Raw genomic sequence first — 17286 nt, forward strand, 5'->3', positions numbered from 1 at the left:
GTTTACAACCACCCCCGGAACCCACATGGTCCTGGAGGTCAACTGCACCATCTGAGGTGTGGAGTGGAACTGCAGGCAAGTATAACATAAATATCAGGATACTACAAAAGGTTACTCAAGGTTTACTACATTTGTTTACGCATCAGTGGCGGATCTAGAAAATTTTGCATGGGGGGGCAAAGGGGTGGCAAGAGGTCTTGGCAGGGTGGCAGGGGTACATGGAATCCCTATATATGAATCCCTCCCCCCTTAAGAGAAAAACTACTCCCAAAAGTACTGTAGGGGTGGCATTATACTTTATCCTGTTAACCCACAGAAACAACCCCAAATCAACAGTAAACACTTCTAGATAATCTGATCACATTGTTGCAATGAACATACATTTCTTTTTTTTTTCTTTAAAACTCTTTGAACAGAGTAAAAACAAATAAACAAACTAGGAAGGTGGGTAGACTGCCATCCTTCCAGTGAGTCCCAGAGCGCATTCTTGCTCTGACTTGAGGGATCTCACTACTATTTCACAAAGTCTTTCAGATAAGTAGGAGTCTGTCTTGTGCGCTCGGAGCGGCGCGGCACAGGCAGTGGATCTGCCTCTGTTTCTGTCTGTTCAACAACTGAGAGGTGTGCTTGGGCTGTCTCAGAAACAGTCATTCTCTCTCTGACCGAAGTGGTGACGGCAAAGTCTGCAGGCGGGGTCTCCAATACTGTATCAGAGACCTGAAGACCGGTAGGCTCCTCTGTACTCTCAGGCATAGGCGTTTCACCATTTACTATGGTATGCCGTTTTTTTATTTGATCGACATGACGTCTCATGACTCTTCCATCTCCTGTTTGTACCGTATAGGATACAGGTCCTGTGCTCTCTTCAACGACCGCTGGTACCCAACGGGGTCCATGACTGTAGTTTCGGGTGTACACCTCATCCCCAGGAGAAAAACTCCTCCACTTACTATGTGCGTCATGTTGTTCTTTCTGCTTGAGTTGTTTCTTACGTATCTTTGACTTCACATCAGGCAGTAGAAGATCCAGTGTTGAGCGCAATCTCCTGGACATGAGCATTTCAGCTGGTGACAATCCGGTCGTGGTTTGCGGTGTAATTCTGTAATTAAACAGAAATCTAGCTATTCTTGTGTCCAGAGCGTCTCCTTTTATCTTCTTTATTCCTTGTTTGAACGACTGTACAGCTCTTTCCGCTAGGCCGTTTGACGCCGGGTGGAATGGAGCGGATGTTATGTGCTGTATGCCATTCTGTTTTAGGAATGCTTGAAACTCTTGGCTTGTGAAGCAAGTTCCATTATCGGATACTAAGGTCTGGGGCAGGCCATGTATGCTAAAGCACTGTCTTTTTCACTGTCAGCTTTTCAACGGTCACTTGACTTGTTGCTGTGCTTGTTGGGTACACGTCAATCCATTTGGAGTGTGCGTCTACAATGACAAGGAACATTTTTCCTAGAAACGGGCCGGCGTAATCCACATGCAGTCTGCTCCAGGGTGTCTCCGGCCAATCCGATGGATGTAGCGGTGCTCCTGCTGGAGGGTTCCTGCTTTCCTGACATGTATGGCAGGACTGCACTTCCTTTTCAATTTCGGAGTCCATCCCCGGCCACCAAACGTATGAACGTGCTAAGCCCTTCATTCTCGATATTCCTGGGTGTGTGTGGTGTAACTGTTTTAAAATGGCTTTCCTACTCCTCTGCGGAATGACCACTCTGGCCCCCCAGAGCACACACCCATCTTTCACGCTCAGCTCCAGTTTTCTCTGACTGTAGGGTTTGTACACTGCATCCACCTCTCTCGGCCATCCTTTTAGACACCATACTAGCACTTGGGAGAGTGTTTCGTCCTTAGCTGTCCACTGTCTAACCTGTTTTGTCGTGATTGGTGGATCCTCCATGACCTCCAACATGAGGACCTGCTCTGTCTCATCCTCTTCCTCTGTTTGCGGCAGTGGTAGTCTGCTCAGTGCATCTGCATTTGCATGTTCCTGGTCAGGTTTGTATATGATCTTATACTCATAAGCTCTGAGGAGTGTCGCCCACCTCTGTACTCTTGGTGACCCCATCTGTGGCACTGGCTTTTTCTCATGAAAAAGTGATATCAGTGGTTTGTGGTCAGTGGTGATTGTGAATGTTCGTCCGTAGATGTATTTGTGAAACCTTTTGATCCCAAAAATGACGGCTAACCCCTCCTTATCGAGCTGTGAGTAGCGCTTCTCTGCTGGTGTTAGTGTGCGTGACATGAAGCCTAAAGGTTTTTCACTACCGTCTTCCATGACATGTGACAGTACGGCACCTACTCCGTATGGAGAGGCATCACACGCAAGCACTAAATCTTTGTCCGCTGAATAGTGACCCAGGACTTTAGCTGATTTCAGCAACTGTTTTGAGTTCTGGAAAGCTTCTTCCTGCTCATTGTTCCAGGCCCACAGAACATCTTTCCTCAGCAGCTTGTGTAACGGGGCTAAGCGTGTAGCTAGACTAGGAGGAACTTGTTATAATAATTCAAAAGACCTAGATAGGCCTTTAGCTCAGTTACGGTGGTGGGCGATGGAGCTTCCTCTATGGCTCTCACCTTGCTCTGTACAGGATGTAAGCCTTCAGCATTAACTACATGCCCTAGATATTCCACCTCATTTTGTAGAAACGCACATTTGCTTCTGTGAAGTCGTAGGCCAGCGTCTTTCAGTCGCCTAAGTACCTCATCCAGTGTTCTCAGATGTTCGACTTCATCTCTCCCCGTCAGAATAATGTCGTCTAGGTACACAGCCACTCTTGGAAGGTCTTGTAGCAGGTTTTCCATCGTTCGTTGGAAGATGGCGGGAGCTGATGAGACTCCGAAAGGTAGCCTATTGTAGGTGAACAGGCCTCGGTGTGTGTTTATTGTGAGGTATTTCTTTGAGGCATCATCCATTACGATCTGTTGGTAGGCGTGGCTTAGATCGAGCTTGGAGAACTGTTTTCCTCCTGACAGAGTATTGAACAGGTCTTCGACACGGGGAATAGGGTATTGTTCTAGTGAGGAGGCACTGTTAACGGTTAGTTTGTAATCTCCGCATATTCTGACCGACCCATTTGGCTTCAAGACAGGAACTATGGGCGCGGCCCATTCAGCATATTTAACGGGAGCTATGATGTTCTCCTTCAGCAGCCTGTCTATCTCCTCTTCTACTTTTGCCCTCATGGCATAAGGGACTGAGCGGGGCCGACAGAATTTAGGATGTGCTTCCGCAGATACTCGAATTGTTGCTTTCATGCCCTTTAACATGCCTAACTCCTGCTTGAAAACATCCTCATTTCTCATGAGCACTTCCGGTAGACTCTGTGCCTCTGTTCTCACATTTTTTATTTCTTCCCACTTCAACTTTAGAGCCTCTAGCCATCTTCTTCCTAGCAAGCTAGGTCCTGTACCTTTAACCACCACTAGGGGCAACGTCTTTACTTGCTGCTCGTAGTTGATTTCCACATTGGCTACCCCCACTACTTTGATTTTCTCCCCTGTGTACGACTTCAGTAGAAGTTTAGTTTGTCTTATTTGCGGACGTTGCTTTTCGTTCCACATCTCATTGAACTTCGTCTCATTCATTATGCTTAAACTGCATCCTGTATCAATTTCAAAAGGTACTGCCTTCTTATTCACTTTCATCGTCACTTCAAACGGTTTTATTCTCTGAATTGATGTCTCCGTTTCCATGCAGTTTAATGTGAATGCTTCCTCTTCGGATCTATCACCATCCTGCTTTTCACAGTCTACGTTATGTGATCGATGTGGGCGTGAACGCCGCTCTGCTCTGTAGGTTTTCTCTGCTCTGTATGTTTTCTTTTCACTGGGACGTGCACCTTCCTTATTTCTATTTCGGCAAGCTTTAGCTATATGTCCTACTTTCCCGCAGCAGTGACACTTTGCGTCCTTAAATTTACACTCGGCTGCACTGTGTTGCTTCCCATGACATCGGTAGCATTCTTTATCTCTCTTTTTCCATTCTCCCTCCTTTTTTAGTGTTCCTTCCGTCCTCATGCTGTTGCATGCTACTAACGGTGCTTTATGGAGGTCTTGAACATTTTTATTAGCAGCTTCTGCAGCTACTGCAATTTTGAATGCTCTCTCAAAAGTCAAGTCTGTTTCAGACAGCAAGCGTCTTTGAATTCTGTCATCATTAATACCGCACACAAGTCGGTCTCTTAACATCTGTTCCAGCGTAACACCATAGTTACAATCATGTGCTAATCGTCTCAGTTCTGCTACGTATGCACTGACGGTCTCAGTAGGCTGGCGGGAGCGCGAGTCAAATTTGTATCTCTGCACTATTTCGCTCGGTTTTGGATTGAAGTGCTCTTTCATTAAAGTTTTCAACTGACCGTATGTTTTCGAGCTGGGCTTATCTGGACTCACCAGGTTCCTTATGAGCTTGTATGTGGCTGGTCCCACCACGCTGATGAGGATAGCTCTCTGCTTTTCTCCATCATCAATTCCGTTAGCTTCAAAAAACTGCTCTAGTATCTCACAATATTCTTCCCATGTCTGCTCCTTCACGTCAAACGCAGACAGAGTGCCTATCATTGTCGTCATCTTTGCGTTTGTCTCCGTGAATCCTCCGGTCCAATGCTAGCCTCTCACTCTCTCACCGTCAGCTTTTTAAACTCATCCAGTGTCATCCGTCTTCAAAACGACTCTTATTTCATCCCTCCAATATCCTCGTCGCCAATATGTAGTAACTTAAGTATTAATAAGACTAAATCACTCAAGATGACCGTACTGATTATTTTATTACTTGGCTCATCACATAACAGAGCATTCATACCAAGAGTTATCACTTCCTCTCTCTGTTTACAACCACCCCCGGAACCCACATGGTCCTGGAGGTCAACTGCACCATCTGAGGTGTGGAGTGGAACTGCAGGCAAGTATAACATAAATATCAGGATACTACAAAAGGTTACTCAAGGTTTACTACATTTGTTTACGCATCAGTGGCGGATCTAGAAAATTTTGCATGGGGGGGCAAAGGGGTGGCAAGAGGTCTTGGCAGGATGGCAGGGGTACATGGAATCCCTATATATGAATTGCTTTAAAAAAAAAAACACAAAAACACTTTTAAACTACAGTAGTTATTGTTTAATCATGCCCTTACACACTACAACGTTTTTTAATTCACAACACACACACCAGTTATGTTTAGACTACTTAATTCTATTGTATTTGTTATTTCCCCAGTTGTAACCTGGTTTCATTGCTGTGATATCTGAGAGGAATTGGATTTAATAGGACTGCTTAGGCTTAGCTAATCAAATGATCGATCTCCTAACTGGCACTGTATTGTGTGTTGTAACATAACAGCCCAAACTAAAATTGGGTATTTTTATTTAAAGTAATTAATTAATTATTAAAGCGATTTAAGGGAATAAAGAAAAAGAAAGGCTTGTTGTATTAGTGAAATAATTGTAACTATTTGCAACTAATATTTTATTTGTAATTTACATAAATGAATCAAGGAAATTATAGCATATTTTCAATTCAAAAAGGCAAAATTTTATAAATAAAAAAAAAAAGTTGAACTTTTCTATTGTAAAACAGTCAAATATTAAATTATCTACTTACATTTTACCAGGCATTTGTTAACTTATTTAATAATTTTGACATTGATGAGCTAGACCGCTGAACTTTTAGTCTTCCTAACAACAAACAGAGCGTTGCGTAATGTAGTGCATCAGAGCAGCATCAATAATAATATCAAGTGAATCTCTTATCTGCATCTTAAGTTTATTGCCAATAATAATGACAGGTTTGCGAACGTGAACTCGGTGAGCTCGCGCAAAACACATCTTCAGCACAGCGACTCATTTAAACGCCTCTGATTGGCCGATGTGATCAACAGACATGTCTGTGAATGGCTACAATGCTCAACGTTGCAAAAGCACGTCAAAAGTACCTTTAATGCAAAGGGGAAAATATAAATAAAAATGTAATATGCACTGTTCATGATTAGTTAATCGCGGCCGCTGTAATCTTATTCACATTTGTTTTACTGATGAATTGTTTTGCTCTGTGAGAAAGAGAATTTAAAAAAATATTCGGGGCTTTACTAAAAACTTTCGGGGCTTAAGCCCCATTAGCCCAGCCCTAGCGCTGCCCCTCAATATTTTATATTTTTTATTAAGCTGTTCTTGTCTTTACTAAAATCAAAATCAGGCTAATCAAAGAGAAGAGTGCTCTTACAAATCACGAGGGAGCGATTTGACCGCTGATTTTGCCTAACGTAATAGACTCGCTGTTTTTGCTGATGCTGAATCGTCTTTAGCATACAATACATTCATTACAAATGTAACTTTAAGTTAAACGTGTGTTTAAACTACACCTGGGGAAACTCACTTCACCTTCAGAGGATCTGTCCGGGGCAGCTCAGTCTCTGGTTGCAGGGCCACCGCACCGAAGCAGACTCACTGTGTGTATGAGCCAGACTGAGCGAACGCCGCTCTGCACGTTTGAATCAGGGATGTAACTAAGTATTTGAGGGGCAGGGGGGAAGGGCGAATAATACATTTAAAATTAAAAATTAAATTGTTCACTTTTGGTAAATGTATTGGACATAGTGGTGGGTTGTTTTTGTACAGTTTTTGGATCATTAAAGTTAGGGGGGCAGCTGGGGGGGCAAGGCTCTAGAGTGGGGGGGGCACCTGCCCCCCCTTGCCCCCCTGTAGATCCGCCCATGTTACGCATTGACTTGGCTCCTCTGGACCATCAGACTCGGTTATGCCATTCAATTCGCCTGGCATCCTCCCAAGTTCAGCAGGATCCGCTTCACATCAATGAAGGTGTCCGATGCTCTTGTGTTGCATGCATATCGCACTCCTACTGGCAAAGGATGCGATAGAGCTGGTCCCTCCAGCCTATATAAAGACAGGGTTTTACAGCTCCTAGGCCTACTTCATTGTATCCAAGAAAGGCTTTGGGTTATGACCAATCTTGGACCTGTGTGTCTTGAAACGGGTTCAAGATGTTGATGCAGAAGATTGATTTGCAGCAACCATTCTGAAGGACACGTATTTTCATGTGTTGATCCTTCCACACCACAGACCATTGCTGTGGTTCGCATTTGAAGGATGAGCATTTCAGTACAAGATCCTTCCCTTGGGCTGTCCCTGTCGCTCCATGTCTTCACAAAAGTTGTGGAGGCAGCCCTTGTTTCCCTGAGAGAGCTGAGCGTTCGCATTCTTAACTACCTCGATGACTAGCTCATACTAGCTCAGTCTCAGGATCAGTTGTGCGAACACAGGGACTTTGTACTCTCACACGACAGCCGGTTGGGCCTTTGGGTCAACTGGGAAAAGAGCAAACTGTCCTCGATGCAGAGGAACTCTTTTCTCGGTATGGAGTTGGATTCAGTCGAACAGACAGCACGCCTCATGCAGGAACGTGCTCAGTCGGTGTTGAATTGCCTGAATATGTTTAGAGACAGGATGGCGCTCCCACTAAAACAGTTTCAGAGGCTCCTGGAGCATATGACAGATACAGTGGCAGGGTTGGAGCAAAGGCTGTCTCCCTCCACCCTTATGTCGCATTTAGCATTACCAATGCTGCATCCAAAAACTGAAAAATGCTTCCTTCGTAGGATGCATTCCAAGGAAGGAAGGAATCAAGGCACTTCCGAATCCAAAGTTAGCCTCTTCTTCTTCTTCCTTGGATGTTTTATGGTGGTTGGCAAAGCTGTTTAGATGGTGCATTTACCTGAAATGTCATTGCCTGATAAGGCATTGAGGCAGCGAGTAAGCTGACTAGGTTTTCGGATACAATCCAAGTGTCAGCCGTTAAGTGAGTGAATGCCAGTGAGCAGGGCCTATGGGGAGAAAATTACTATTTTGCTCTGGAGACAGAGTTTAAATGTTTGTGCCCAGGTGACATCACATTGCACCTCAGATCCAAAACTAGCCATTTTTGGAGCTTGATTAAACCTGCAGGATGTTTTAATAGTATCAAGACCTCTTATTTGCCAAAAGATCAAGGCAAAACTGTATTTGTCATGTAATGGCCCCTTTAATCATTATCAGATGGTATTGTTTGTTTTCGTTTTTAATTTGCATAACTATAAGATTATATGGTATACATTTGGGTTTAGAGGCCTGTTTTGTAACCGGTTAAACAAAAGAGAAGACAGCAATAACGTACCATAGTGAGTGTCAGCAGCAACAGAGCAGCAGGAAGTAAAACATCTAGACGAATGCCCAGCAGTGCCCACTGTGGTGGACTTGACTGTAACAAGTCCAAAGGTACATCATATTACATTTAAACAAATGTATATAAATAAATAATAACTTATTAAATGAATAAATAATCTGAATAAACACTTGATAAAGTACCTGAATACCTGTAAAGTATTCAGTCACATACATGAGGCACGCTGGCAGCCCACACTCACTCTGACTTTCATTGAATTTGTCCATGCCAACACAACCAGTGGTTAAGCAGCTGACATGCACAAAACACTGGTGAAACGCCTTTTTATTGTGTTTGGGTGATCCCTTAAGAATGATTTAGACATTATACACTGCAACTGAATTGTAATCCTAGATCAATAATAGCACAGTCATTGCAGACACAGCTTCTTCACCACCTGGTTAGGTTTCCTGTTTAGGCAAGCAGATATCCAAACACATAACAGATACCCAACACTCTTCTTCAGGAGTCTCTGAATGGGTTTTGATTGATAACATTGTCCGTTATTCCAAAGAAATATACCGTTGTGTCAAAAGAAGATAAGGAGCTTAAGCTACTTGCAGTTCATGACGTAGCCTTCGTTGTCAAGCCCAAGCAGCAATGTAATGTTATTCTAGCATTGTCACATTTTTGTCTTCTCTTATGTTTTCTAAACTGTTTTAATGAACAACTAAATGTTTTAATAGTTTTATTTAACTTTTAACTTTATGCACTTTAAACATATCTGGAAATGTGGCCCAGACTGGTTTGGCTGATTTTAAGAAGTTTAGAAAGAGACAAACGGTTGGTGTATTATTATTATTATTAAAGTAAATTGTATACTGATTGGTGGCAATGAGGTTATGGTTGACCAAAAAAATCTCAGCAAAAAGAAATTTCAAGATTAACTATGATAATATGCATACAAATAATGTTTACTAGTAAAAAAAAAAAAAAAAAAATATATATATATATATATATATATATACAGTACAGACCAAAAGTTTGGAAACATTACTATTTTTTATGTTTTTGAAAGAAGTTTCTTCTGCTCATCAAGACTGCATTTATTTGATCAAAAATACAGAATTTTTTTTTTAATATTGAGATATATTATTACAATTTAAAATAATTGTTTTTAAATTTATTATACTTTAAATTATCATTTATTTCTGTGATGCAAAGCTGAATTTTTAGGATCATTATCACATGAAAAGAATCTATGTTTTTAAAAATATAAATATTTTGTAATAACAATATACACTACTGGTCAGTAATTTGGGGTCAGTAATTTTTTTTCTTTCTTTTTTTAAAATAAAATCAATACTTTTATTCAGCAAGGATGTGTTAAATTGATAAAAAGTGATAGTAAAGAAAATATATTATTAGAATATATATTATTAGAATGTTTTTTTTTTTTTTTTTTATAAATGCAGTCCTTTTTAAATTTTTATTCATCAAATATATTAGACAGCAGAACTGTTTCCAACACTCATAATAAATCAGAATATTAGAATGATTTCTAAATGATCATGTGATAGACTGGATGTTACATGTGACACTGAAGGCTGGAGTAATGATGCTGAAAATTCAGTTTTGCATCACAGGAATAAATTATTATTTTTAAGTATATTCAAATAGAAAACTATTATTTTAAGTTGTAATAATATTTCACAATATTACTGTTTTTTCTGTATTTATGATCGAATAAATGCAGGTTTGATGAGCAGAAGAAACTTCTTTCAAAAACATTAAAAATAGTAATGTTTCCAAACCTTTGGTCTGTACGGTATAATTGTTATAAACGCTAAAAACCGTTTCCCACACCATCTACCCGCCAAAATACACCTGTGAAGTGAGATATGATGAGCGTCAAAAAAATTAAATATCACCAACCTGTGGAAAATAAACCTAATTAGTTCAGTTATTTAATTACTTCAGTAGTAATTCTCACTTGCTCCGATTTAATATTTTTACAAGTATGCATGTTCCTTGAGTAGTTTTGACAGCCATATGTTTGCCAACTCCATCACCTCTTTTGTTTCTTTTTGGCCAGTGGACTTTTATTTTGATTGCCGTTTTCGCGCACAACCATGTTTGAGCAGTGTATGCGGCTATCCGCGTTTACCCTGTTCCTCTCACACTAGCGGCATGGCTGCGGATAGCACGATGTCTAATGGTCGGGAAGCGGCCTCTCTGAACGGTGAACCCGCGCTCAAGCGCTCCAGAGACAGCGTGGACTCACTGCGGATCCCGCGGGAGCCCCAGAATAAAGTGACCGTCGTCTTGGGAGCCCAGTGGGGCGATGAGGGGAAGGGGAAAGTGGTCGACCTCTTGGCGATGGACGCCGACATTGTGTGCAGATGCCAGGTGGGTCCAAGAGCTCATCTCGCGCATCATTTTGTGTTTATAAGAGTTTGCGCAAGCGTTATGTCTGTACTGTGTGAGATTTGCAGTTAATATACTTTTTTAATGAGGTTAAAGCGGAAGAAATCATTTGCAAAGGTCGCAACAATAACCCCACAATGACGCAAAAAAGTTTCCTTGTTTTTTTTTTTTCCCTCGCCACTTTTTGGAAGTGATGTAACATTTCCTGCGTCTGCATTTTTATCTTATCGCGATACTTGCCTCATGTTCATAACAACTGTGTTATCAGGGAGGAAATAACGCAGGACACACAGTGGTGGTGGACAGTGTGGAGTATGACTTTCACCTGCTGCCTAGCGGTGTTCTCAACAAGAAGGCCACCTCATTTATCGGTATGGTATTGTTTGACCTTTCTCCTAGTTTTTATTTCATAGTATGTATTTATCACTTTCGATTCAAACTGGCAGTCTTCTCATCTTATTGGTCTTTGTTGTTTTTGATCAGATGACTTGCTGTTGTGTTGTGTTTGCTGAGATCTTTTGTTCTGTCCCACAGGAAATGGAGTTGTGATACACCTGCCAGGACTTTTTGAGGAGGCTGAGAAGAACTCGCAGAAAGGCAATGGTAAGTTATCTGTTCATAGAGTAAAATGCATCATGTTGATGTCACTGTGATATTATCTATGTAATATTTGCTCTATATTCGCTTTTTTTTTTTTTTTTTGTAAATGAACATGTAAGAAATCTGAATTACTTAAAGGCAACACAGTATTAATAGAACATATGAAAAGAGCATCGTTCCTTACAAAAAATTGTGGTTGTTGCAAGAACAAAGAAATACATGAAGAGCAAAGAGACAAGTCAGTCGTTACATAGAACAAGAGGAAAGAGGGTCAGTAGGTAAAACTCAGTGACATTCCATCACACACTTGAAAACTGTAATATATGTCATTTTCTTTTTTTTATCCTCCATCTCTGTTAGTTGAGGTATTTGGGGGTTTTCTTTTCTTTTAAGGAGTTTTTTTTTTTTTGCTTTGTTTAATCTAGGACTTCAAGGTTGGGAGGAACGGCTGAAGATATCTGACCGGGCACATATTGGTACGGTTCTGTTTTGTCTTCGTCAGGCCTTGAATAATTTGAGTTTACTCCTGATGACATTGACTTTATGCGGCTTTGTCTCCGACAACACCAAGAAACTCCATATTTATTCCATTGGAATTAAAGTGTTTCTCTTTTTCTGTGTAGTGTTCAATTTCCATCAGGCCGTTGATGGGATACAGGAGCAGCTGAGACAGCAGCAGGCTGGGAAGAAGTGAGTTTTCATTCTTTGCACTTATAAAAGCTCATTTATAAAAGCTTAATTTGTAGATAATTACTGCGAGGTTAATATTGAGTTCACCCTCCTTTGCTTTACAGTTTGGGCACCACTAAGAAGGGCATTGGACCTGCCTATTCTTCCAAAGCAGCACGTAATGGACTGAGAGTGTGTGACCTGGTCTCAGACTTTTCAGTCTTTGAGGAAAAGTGAGTATAATATTTCTTTAATTTTTTTTATGAAAAGTGTAAATAAAAATGAGCACATTAGCTTCTTTTAGACTACCTTTGTCTTAGAAATGCCCATTTATGCAATTGATTGTCTTGATATTGTAACATTATTTAATTTAAATTACATTTCATTATTAGTGTAGGCTACAAACCAGTGCCTAAATGATCAGATTGACCCTCATGGCAGAAAAAGAAATATATGATATTATCTCTCCACAGGTTTCGGGTTCTGGCTGGTCACTTTCAGACCACATATCCTAATCTTAATATTGATATCAATGCTGAGCTTGAGCAACTGAAGGTGATTAGCATCTTGACATCTTTCAGTATGATTGAAATAGTCAATAGTATCAGTTAGGATTAATAGTGAAGCTTCTCATTCATGAACCTGCCAAGTAATAATTTCTCCATTTCTCCCACAGAGTTTTGCTGAGAGGCTGCGCCCTCTAGTAACTGATGGGGTTTATTTCATGCACCAAGCCCTCAATGGACCAAGCAAGAAGATTCTGGTGGAAGGAGCCAACGCTGCCTTACTGGATATCGATTTCGGTAAAATTGGAGTTCCACTGGAGTGCTTTAAGAAATGTTATTTAACAGTGTAAATGAGACGGGTGTCTAATGTTTCCATCTCTTTCAGGGACCTACCCCTTTGTGACCTCATCGAACTGTACTGTCGGAGGAGTTTGCACGGGTCTTGGAGTCCCGCCGTCTCATGTTGGCCGTGTGTATGGAGTGGTGAAGGCCTACACCACCAGGGTGGGAGTGGGGGCATTCCCTACTGAGCAAGATAATGTGAGTGGTTGTCCGTGTGGAAGGAAAAACTCACAACTCCCCCTCAGTGTATTATATTTGAAAACTGTTCATGTTTTTTTTTTTTTATGTGTTCTAGGAAACTGGTGATCTGCTTCAGAGCAGAGGGAGGGAATTTGGCGTCACAACAGGCAGACGACGTCGCTGTGGATGGCTGGACCTGGTTTTGGTTCGTTATGCCCACATGGTTAATGGTTTTTCAGCGTGAGTCGTGTTTTACCTACACTACAACTCAAAAATATGCCAACACTTCTTAATATCAGTGCTGAAAACAGTTGTTGATTAGGTTTTTGTAGCTGTGGCACAGGTTAAACACTTTAGTAAGCTTTGTTTAGTTAATGTAACACTACTTTTCCTTCTGTTTCTCTCAGCATTGCTCTGACCAAGTTGGACATTCTTGACACATTGCCAGAAATAAAGATTGGCATTGCCTACACAGTTGACGGAAAGCCTCTTCCCAGTTTTCCTGGTAAGTTGACAATATACATTAGGGGTGGGCGATATGACCAAAATCTTATCACGATATCTATCGCAATATAATTAGTTTTGGTTTTAATACGTCATGATGTCAAAGTTTTTGATACTATAGAATTTTCTTAATTCTTGACCATTATCACAGAAAAACTGTTACAAGCCTACAAAAAAACCCAACAAAATATAAGCAACAGGACAAAAAACTACAATAAGTAAAAAATGAATTCTACCTTCATTGTATAACTTATTCAAAAACACTGCATAGTTTTCACTGTTTAAGAGCATTTTCTGTTTTGTTTTTATGAGGATGCTTGCTTAGATGGGTATTTTAGACCTTTTCTGATGATGAAGAATTATTATTATTTTTTTCAGCAAACATGGACGTCCTCACAAAGGTTCAAGTGACTTATGAGACGTTCCCTGGCTGGTGTTGTAGCACTGAGGGAGTCCGCAGTTTTGATGAGCTGCCTTCACAGGCACAAGCTTACATTCGCTTTATCGAGAATTTCCTGCAGGTGCCAGGTAAAAATACACATACTGTGTAAATCACTTTCACATGCAATTACAACCTACTGATGTGCTTCAAAATGGACATAAGAAAAATATTCTCTTTTCAGTGAAGTGGGTCGGAGTTGGCAAGTCAAGAGAAAGCATGATAAAGCTGTTCTGACGAGGGCAACGGGTACTGCTGAACCTCATTTGAAAGTCTGCCAGGACATCCATCACGACCTCTGGAGAACCAGAACTTTCATTTATGCATCAGCGCTGAGATTAAGACTAACTGTGGGTTTAAAATCCACTGAATGTCCCACTCAAAGTGAACACCAGCATTGTGTATACATGTCTGATTTGAGCTCGCTTTCCTGCATTTGTTAATCTTGACTCATACCCATTTCTTCCAAAGCACATCCCAGAATTCCTCAGAACATACCTCTGTCAGTCACTAGTAGTCGTCTGATGTCTGAGTAATTACTGTCTGAGTAATTACAGACTTTAAGATTGAGGGGGTGTCATCTTAAATTTTCTTTAGATCAAACTTTGCACTCTAGCATTTAAATTTTCATTACGAATATGTGGATAAAACCAAACTGATTTTTAAGATTGTCATGTGCTTTTTTTTTTTTTTTAATTTTTCAATTATGTAATCCAGTGTGAGGGGGCAAGCGCTAAATCATGTCTTTTTTTTATTCGGTGTTTGTGTATACTCTTAAAAACCCGGTTTGACATGATTCAAAATACCAAAAGGGACCTTCAGTCTTTGTTTTATATATATATATATATATATATATAATGGATTCAAATGAAGGCTGTAATCTGAATTAACATCAGTCTAACGTTTGTCTCCTAAGGCAGCAGTTATATATATATGAGGCATTGTTAAAATTCAGCGATTAGTGCACTCAAGACACAGATCTTGAATCTATGAATGACAATTATACATGCACAGACTCATTTGCTGCTGTTTTTTTTTTTTTAAGAATAAAGTGCAAAACTCGTTTTAAGTGAATGTTTGTGTGAATACATTTTTTTTTACTCTGAAAACTTCAAATGTAACAAAATTATTTTTATGTATAAAGTATGTTGCATGTCACTTTAACCCGCACATCCTGCTGATTTTATCAGTTATGGGAAACAATTATTAATTTAGGTGTGTTGTCACAAGTTCTTAGGTAAAACGGTTTCTTAATTTTAATAAATGTTGCAATCTTGTGAGGATATTGTGCGTAACCGTTTCATCGGAAAAAAACGGATTCAAATAAAGACGGTAATCTGAATTATCATCAGTCTAACGTTTGTCTCGTGAGGCAGCAGTTATTCTAGTATAATGCGAGTTTTTCTCTGTCTGCTGTGTCTCGTCCTGTGCCACAAGACATTTGGGATGAACGTTCAGGTATAATTGAACCTTTTTTTTTTCTTTTTGCCGAAAATCAAATATTTATTATAGGAACCTAATTTATGTATTCGTGTAAATTTGTGCTGTGGCATTGCCTGAACATTATAATTTAGCCTACTAAATGTTTTCTCAGCCTAGTTTTTCTCTCTCTCTCTAGTATACTAATTAAGTGGTAGTAAATTGGTATTAATTAATATCGTGATTTTTAAAAATGCTTGAAATAATGTTTCAGTTAGGCTATTTATAGTCTGCGTGTGTAACTCTTTCCTGCAGTTACGTGTAGGCGTTGTAAACACAGCGTGCGAGCGTGTGTGTTTTGATGAATGACCTAGGATAAGAGTATGTGTAGGCTCATAATATCTGTTAGTGTAATTATAACTGGAGGCAGGAGAGATGTAGACACGCCTTATTTAATTTGTAGCACAAGTTTTAGGTCTGTTTCTCTGTTTGTATGGCCAAATATGCCAAACATAGTGACAGCTGTCAGTAATTCTGAACCTGAATCTAGAAAACCAGTTGGAACCTAATAAATAAACCCTCGAAATTAACCAAACTGTTGTATCTTTAAACCTACAGCATCCTCGAAATATCGGTAATGAATCTATTACAGGTATACTTCTCTCTCGCACTGTCATTGCTCTGTTTATAACAATTAATAGGAATCAAATTGAATTTACCATATCATTTTATTGTTTTCAACAATGTTTCTTAGAGAACTCAACTCAGATATAATGTGTCTATGGCATAGTGTGTTCTCATTCGTATTATTATTTTAACTTTATTTTTTTTAGCAAGGAATATATATGCCGAGTCCCTTTGCAAGCCCCGTGAAACTTTAGTTGAGGTTGAGCACGAGTTCCCCGAGGTGGCGGTCATACGTGTTCTCCCCTCGTGTGTGGTCCTGCAGCGCTGTGGAGGCTACTGCTCTGATGAGGCTATGACGTGTGTCAGTGTCAGCACACACATCAAAGTCATGCAGGTATGGGGATGCAATGGATTCAGACAGTTCATCATAACATGTGTTGTCCCTGCTCTTATTTGTGAGTTATTTTATTATTTTTCCCCCAACCAAATTACAGTTGAAACAGGTTACCAGGAATGTGCGTGGAGTTAGTGCTGAAGAGATGCTCGAGCTGCCGTTTGTTGAACACAGCCAGTGTGCGTGCAGGTAATGTACAGGTTTATGGCTTCACATTAAAAGCAATGATTGCTTTATAATTTCAAAGATATTCTGTAAACCATATATTTGTAGCCTATGATTTGTATTATTTACATTTAGATGTGGCCGAGTTAACTTCTTGTGGTGTTTAAATAATAATATTTATTATTATTATTATTATTAATAATATTATTTTTTGTCTTCTTAACAGGCCCAGAAGCGAACTGTGATGCTTTTTGAAACCGCTCATCCATGCCGCAGAAATTGCCAACTGCTTATTTAACAGTTATTTCAATGATTTCCTATTATTAATATATTTATTATTATAACAACATTACTTTTATATTTAAGATTGTGTGAAACATTGTTTTTATCTAAAAAAAAATACATTTTTGCTGTTTACTTAAGTACAATTACTTTTAACTCTTTTAGTTAGCCTACTCTTAAAAACTTATTTCATTCAGTTTTTATGCACATTATACATACAAGACGAAGTAGGAATAAACAAGCATCCCTACATTGCTTCAAGTCAAAGTAAGCAACTACATTATTAATTATGAAGAGATTATAAAATTAAACAAAAATAACGCTAACCGAGAAGAAAAGAAGAAAGGAAATGCTACACGGGAAAACATGTTCAGAAAGAATGTCAAACATTTTCTGCTGCCTGTTTTGATTGCCTTTTTGTTAATAAACGATTTTAATTCAGTCATGTGTTTGACTAATGATTGCCTTTTTGTTAATAAACGATTTTAATTCAGTGATGTGTTTGACTAATTTAACATAATAAAACTTTAATGGAAATATCAGATGATATCAGTATCATTTTTCAGTCGTTTTCATATCTTCGT

At 39.6% G+C, this 17286-nt stretch overlaps 2 protein-coding genes and 1 pseudogene across 2 annotated transcripts; 2 read left to right on the forward strand and 1 right to left on the reverse strand.

Moving 5' to 3' along the window:
• Window positions 1-513: 513 nt before the first annotated feature.
• LOC132116583 (uncharacterized protein K02A2.6-like) lies at window positions 514-4573 on the reverse strand (annotated as a pseudogene).
• A 5717-nt stretch (window positions 4574-10290) lies between these two features.
• Window positions 10291-14472, forward strand: LOC132117273 (adenylosuccinate synthetase isozyme 2-like). Its single transcript, XM_059526442.1, has 13 exons — window positions 10291-10557; window positions 10844-10946; window positions 11110-11178; window positions 11601-11651; window positions 11799-11865; window positions 11970-12077; window positions 12318-12399; window positions 12521-12647; window positions 12736-12890; window positions 12988-13112; window positions 13280-13377; window positions 13755-13904; window positions 14000-14472. Exons 1-13 carry the CDS (start codon window positions 10339-10341, stop codon window positions 14050-14052), a joined length of 1407 nt encoding a protein of 468 aa, XP_059382425.1. The 5' UTR covers window positions 10291-10338; the 3' UTR covers window positions 14053-14472.
• Window positions 14473-14966: 494 nt separating this feature from the next.
• On the forward strand, window positions 14967-17147 carry LOC132116738 (vascular endothelial growth factor A-A-like). Its single transcript, XM_059525611.1, has 5 exons — window positions 14967-15273; window positions 15853-15886; window positions 16068-16255; window positions 16356-16444; window positions 16647-17147. The coding sequence occupies exons 1-5, from the start codon at window positions 15208-15210 to the stop codon at window positions 16663-16665; spliced, it is 396 nt and encodes a 131-aa protein (XP_059381594.1). The 5' UTR covers window positions 14967-15207; the 3' UTR covers window positions 16666-17147.
• The last annotated feature ends 139 nt before the right edge of the window (window positions 17148-17286 follow it).

This window comes from Carassius carassius, chromosome 36 (assembly GCF_963082965.1).
Source record: "Carassius carassius chromosome 36, fCarCar2.1, whole genome shotgun sequence".
In the NCBI taxonomy this organism is placed as follows: domain Eukaryota; kingdom Metazoa; phylum Chordata; class Actinopteri; order Cypriniformes; family Cyprinidae; genus Carassius; species Carassius carassius.

Coding starts and splice junctions, on each gene's coding strand:
- LOC132117273 (XM_059526442.1), top strand. CDS start 10,339: ATGGCTGCGGATAGCACGATGTCTAATGGTCGGGAAGCGGCCTCTCTG. Junction 11,866..11,969: donor CAGCAGCAGGCTGGGAAGAA/GTGAGTTTTCAT, acceptor TTTGCTTTACAG/TTTGGGCACCACTAAGAAGG. Junction 13,113..13,279: donor ATGGTTAATGGTTTTTCAGC/GTGAGTCGTGTT, acceptor TGTTTCTCTCAG/CATTGCTCTGACCAAGTTGG.
- LOC132116738 (XM_059525611.1), top strand. CDS start 15,208: ATGCGAGTTTTTCTCTGTCTGCTGTGTCTCGTCCTGTGCCACAAGACA. Junction 15,887..16,067: donor CGGTAATGAATCTATTACAG/GTATACTTCTCT, acceptor TATTTTTTTTAG/CAAGGAATATATATGCCGAG. Junction 16,256..16,355: donor CACACATCAAAGTCATGCAG/GTATGGGGATGC, acceptor ACCAAATTACAG/TTGAAACAGGTTACCAGGAA.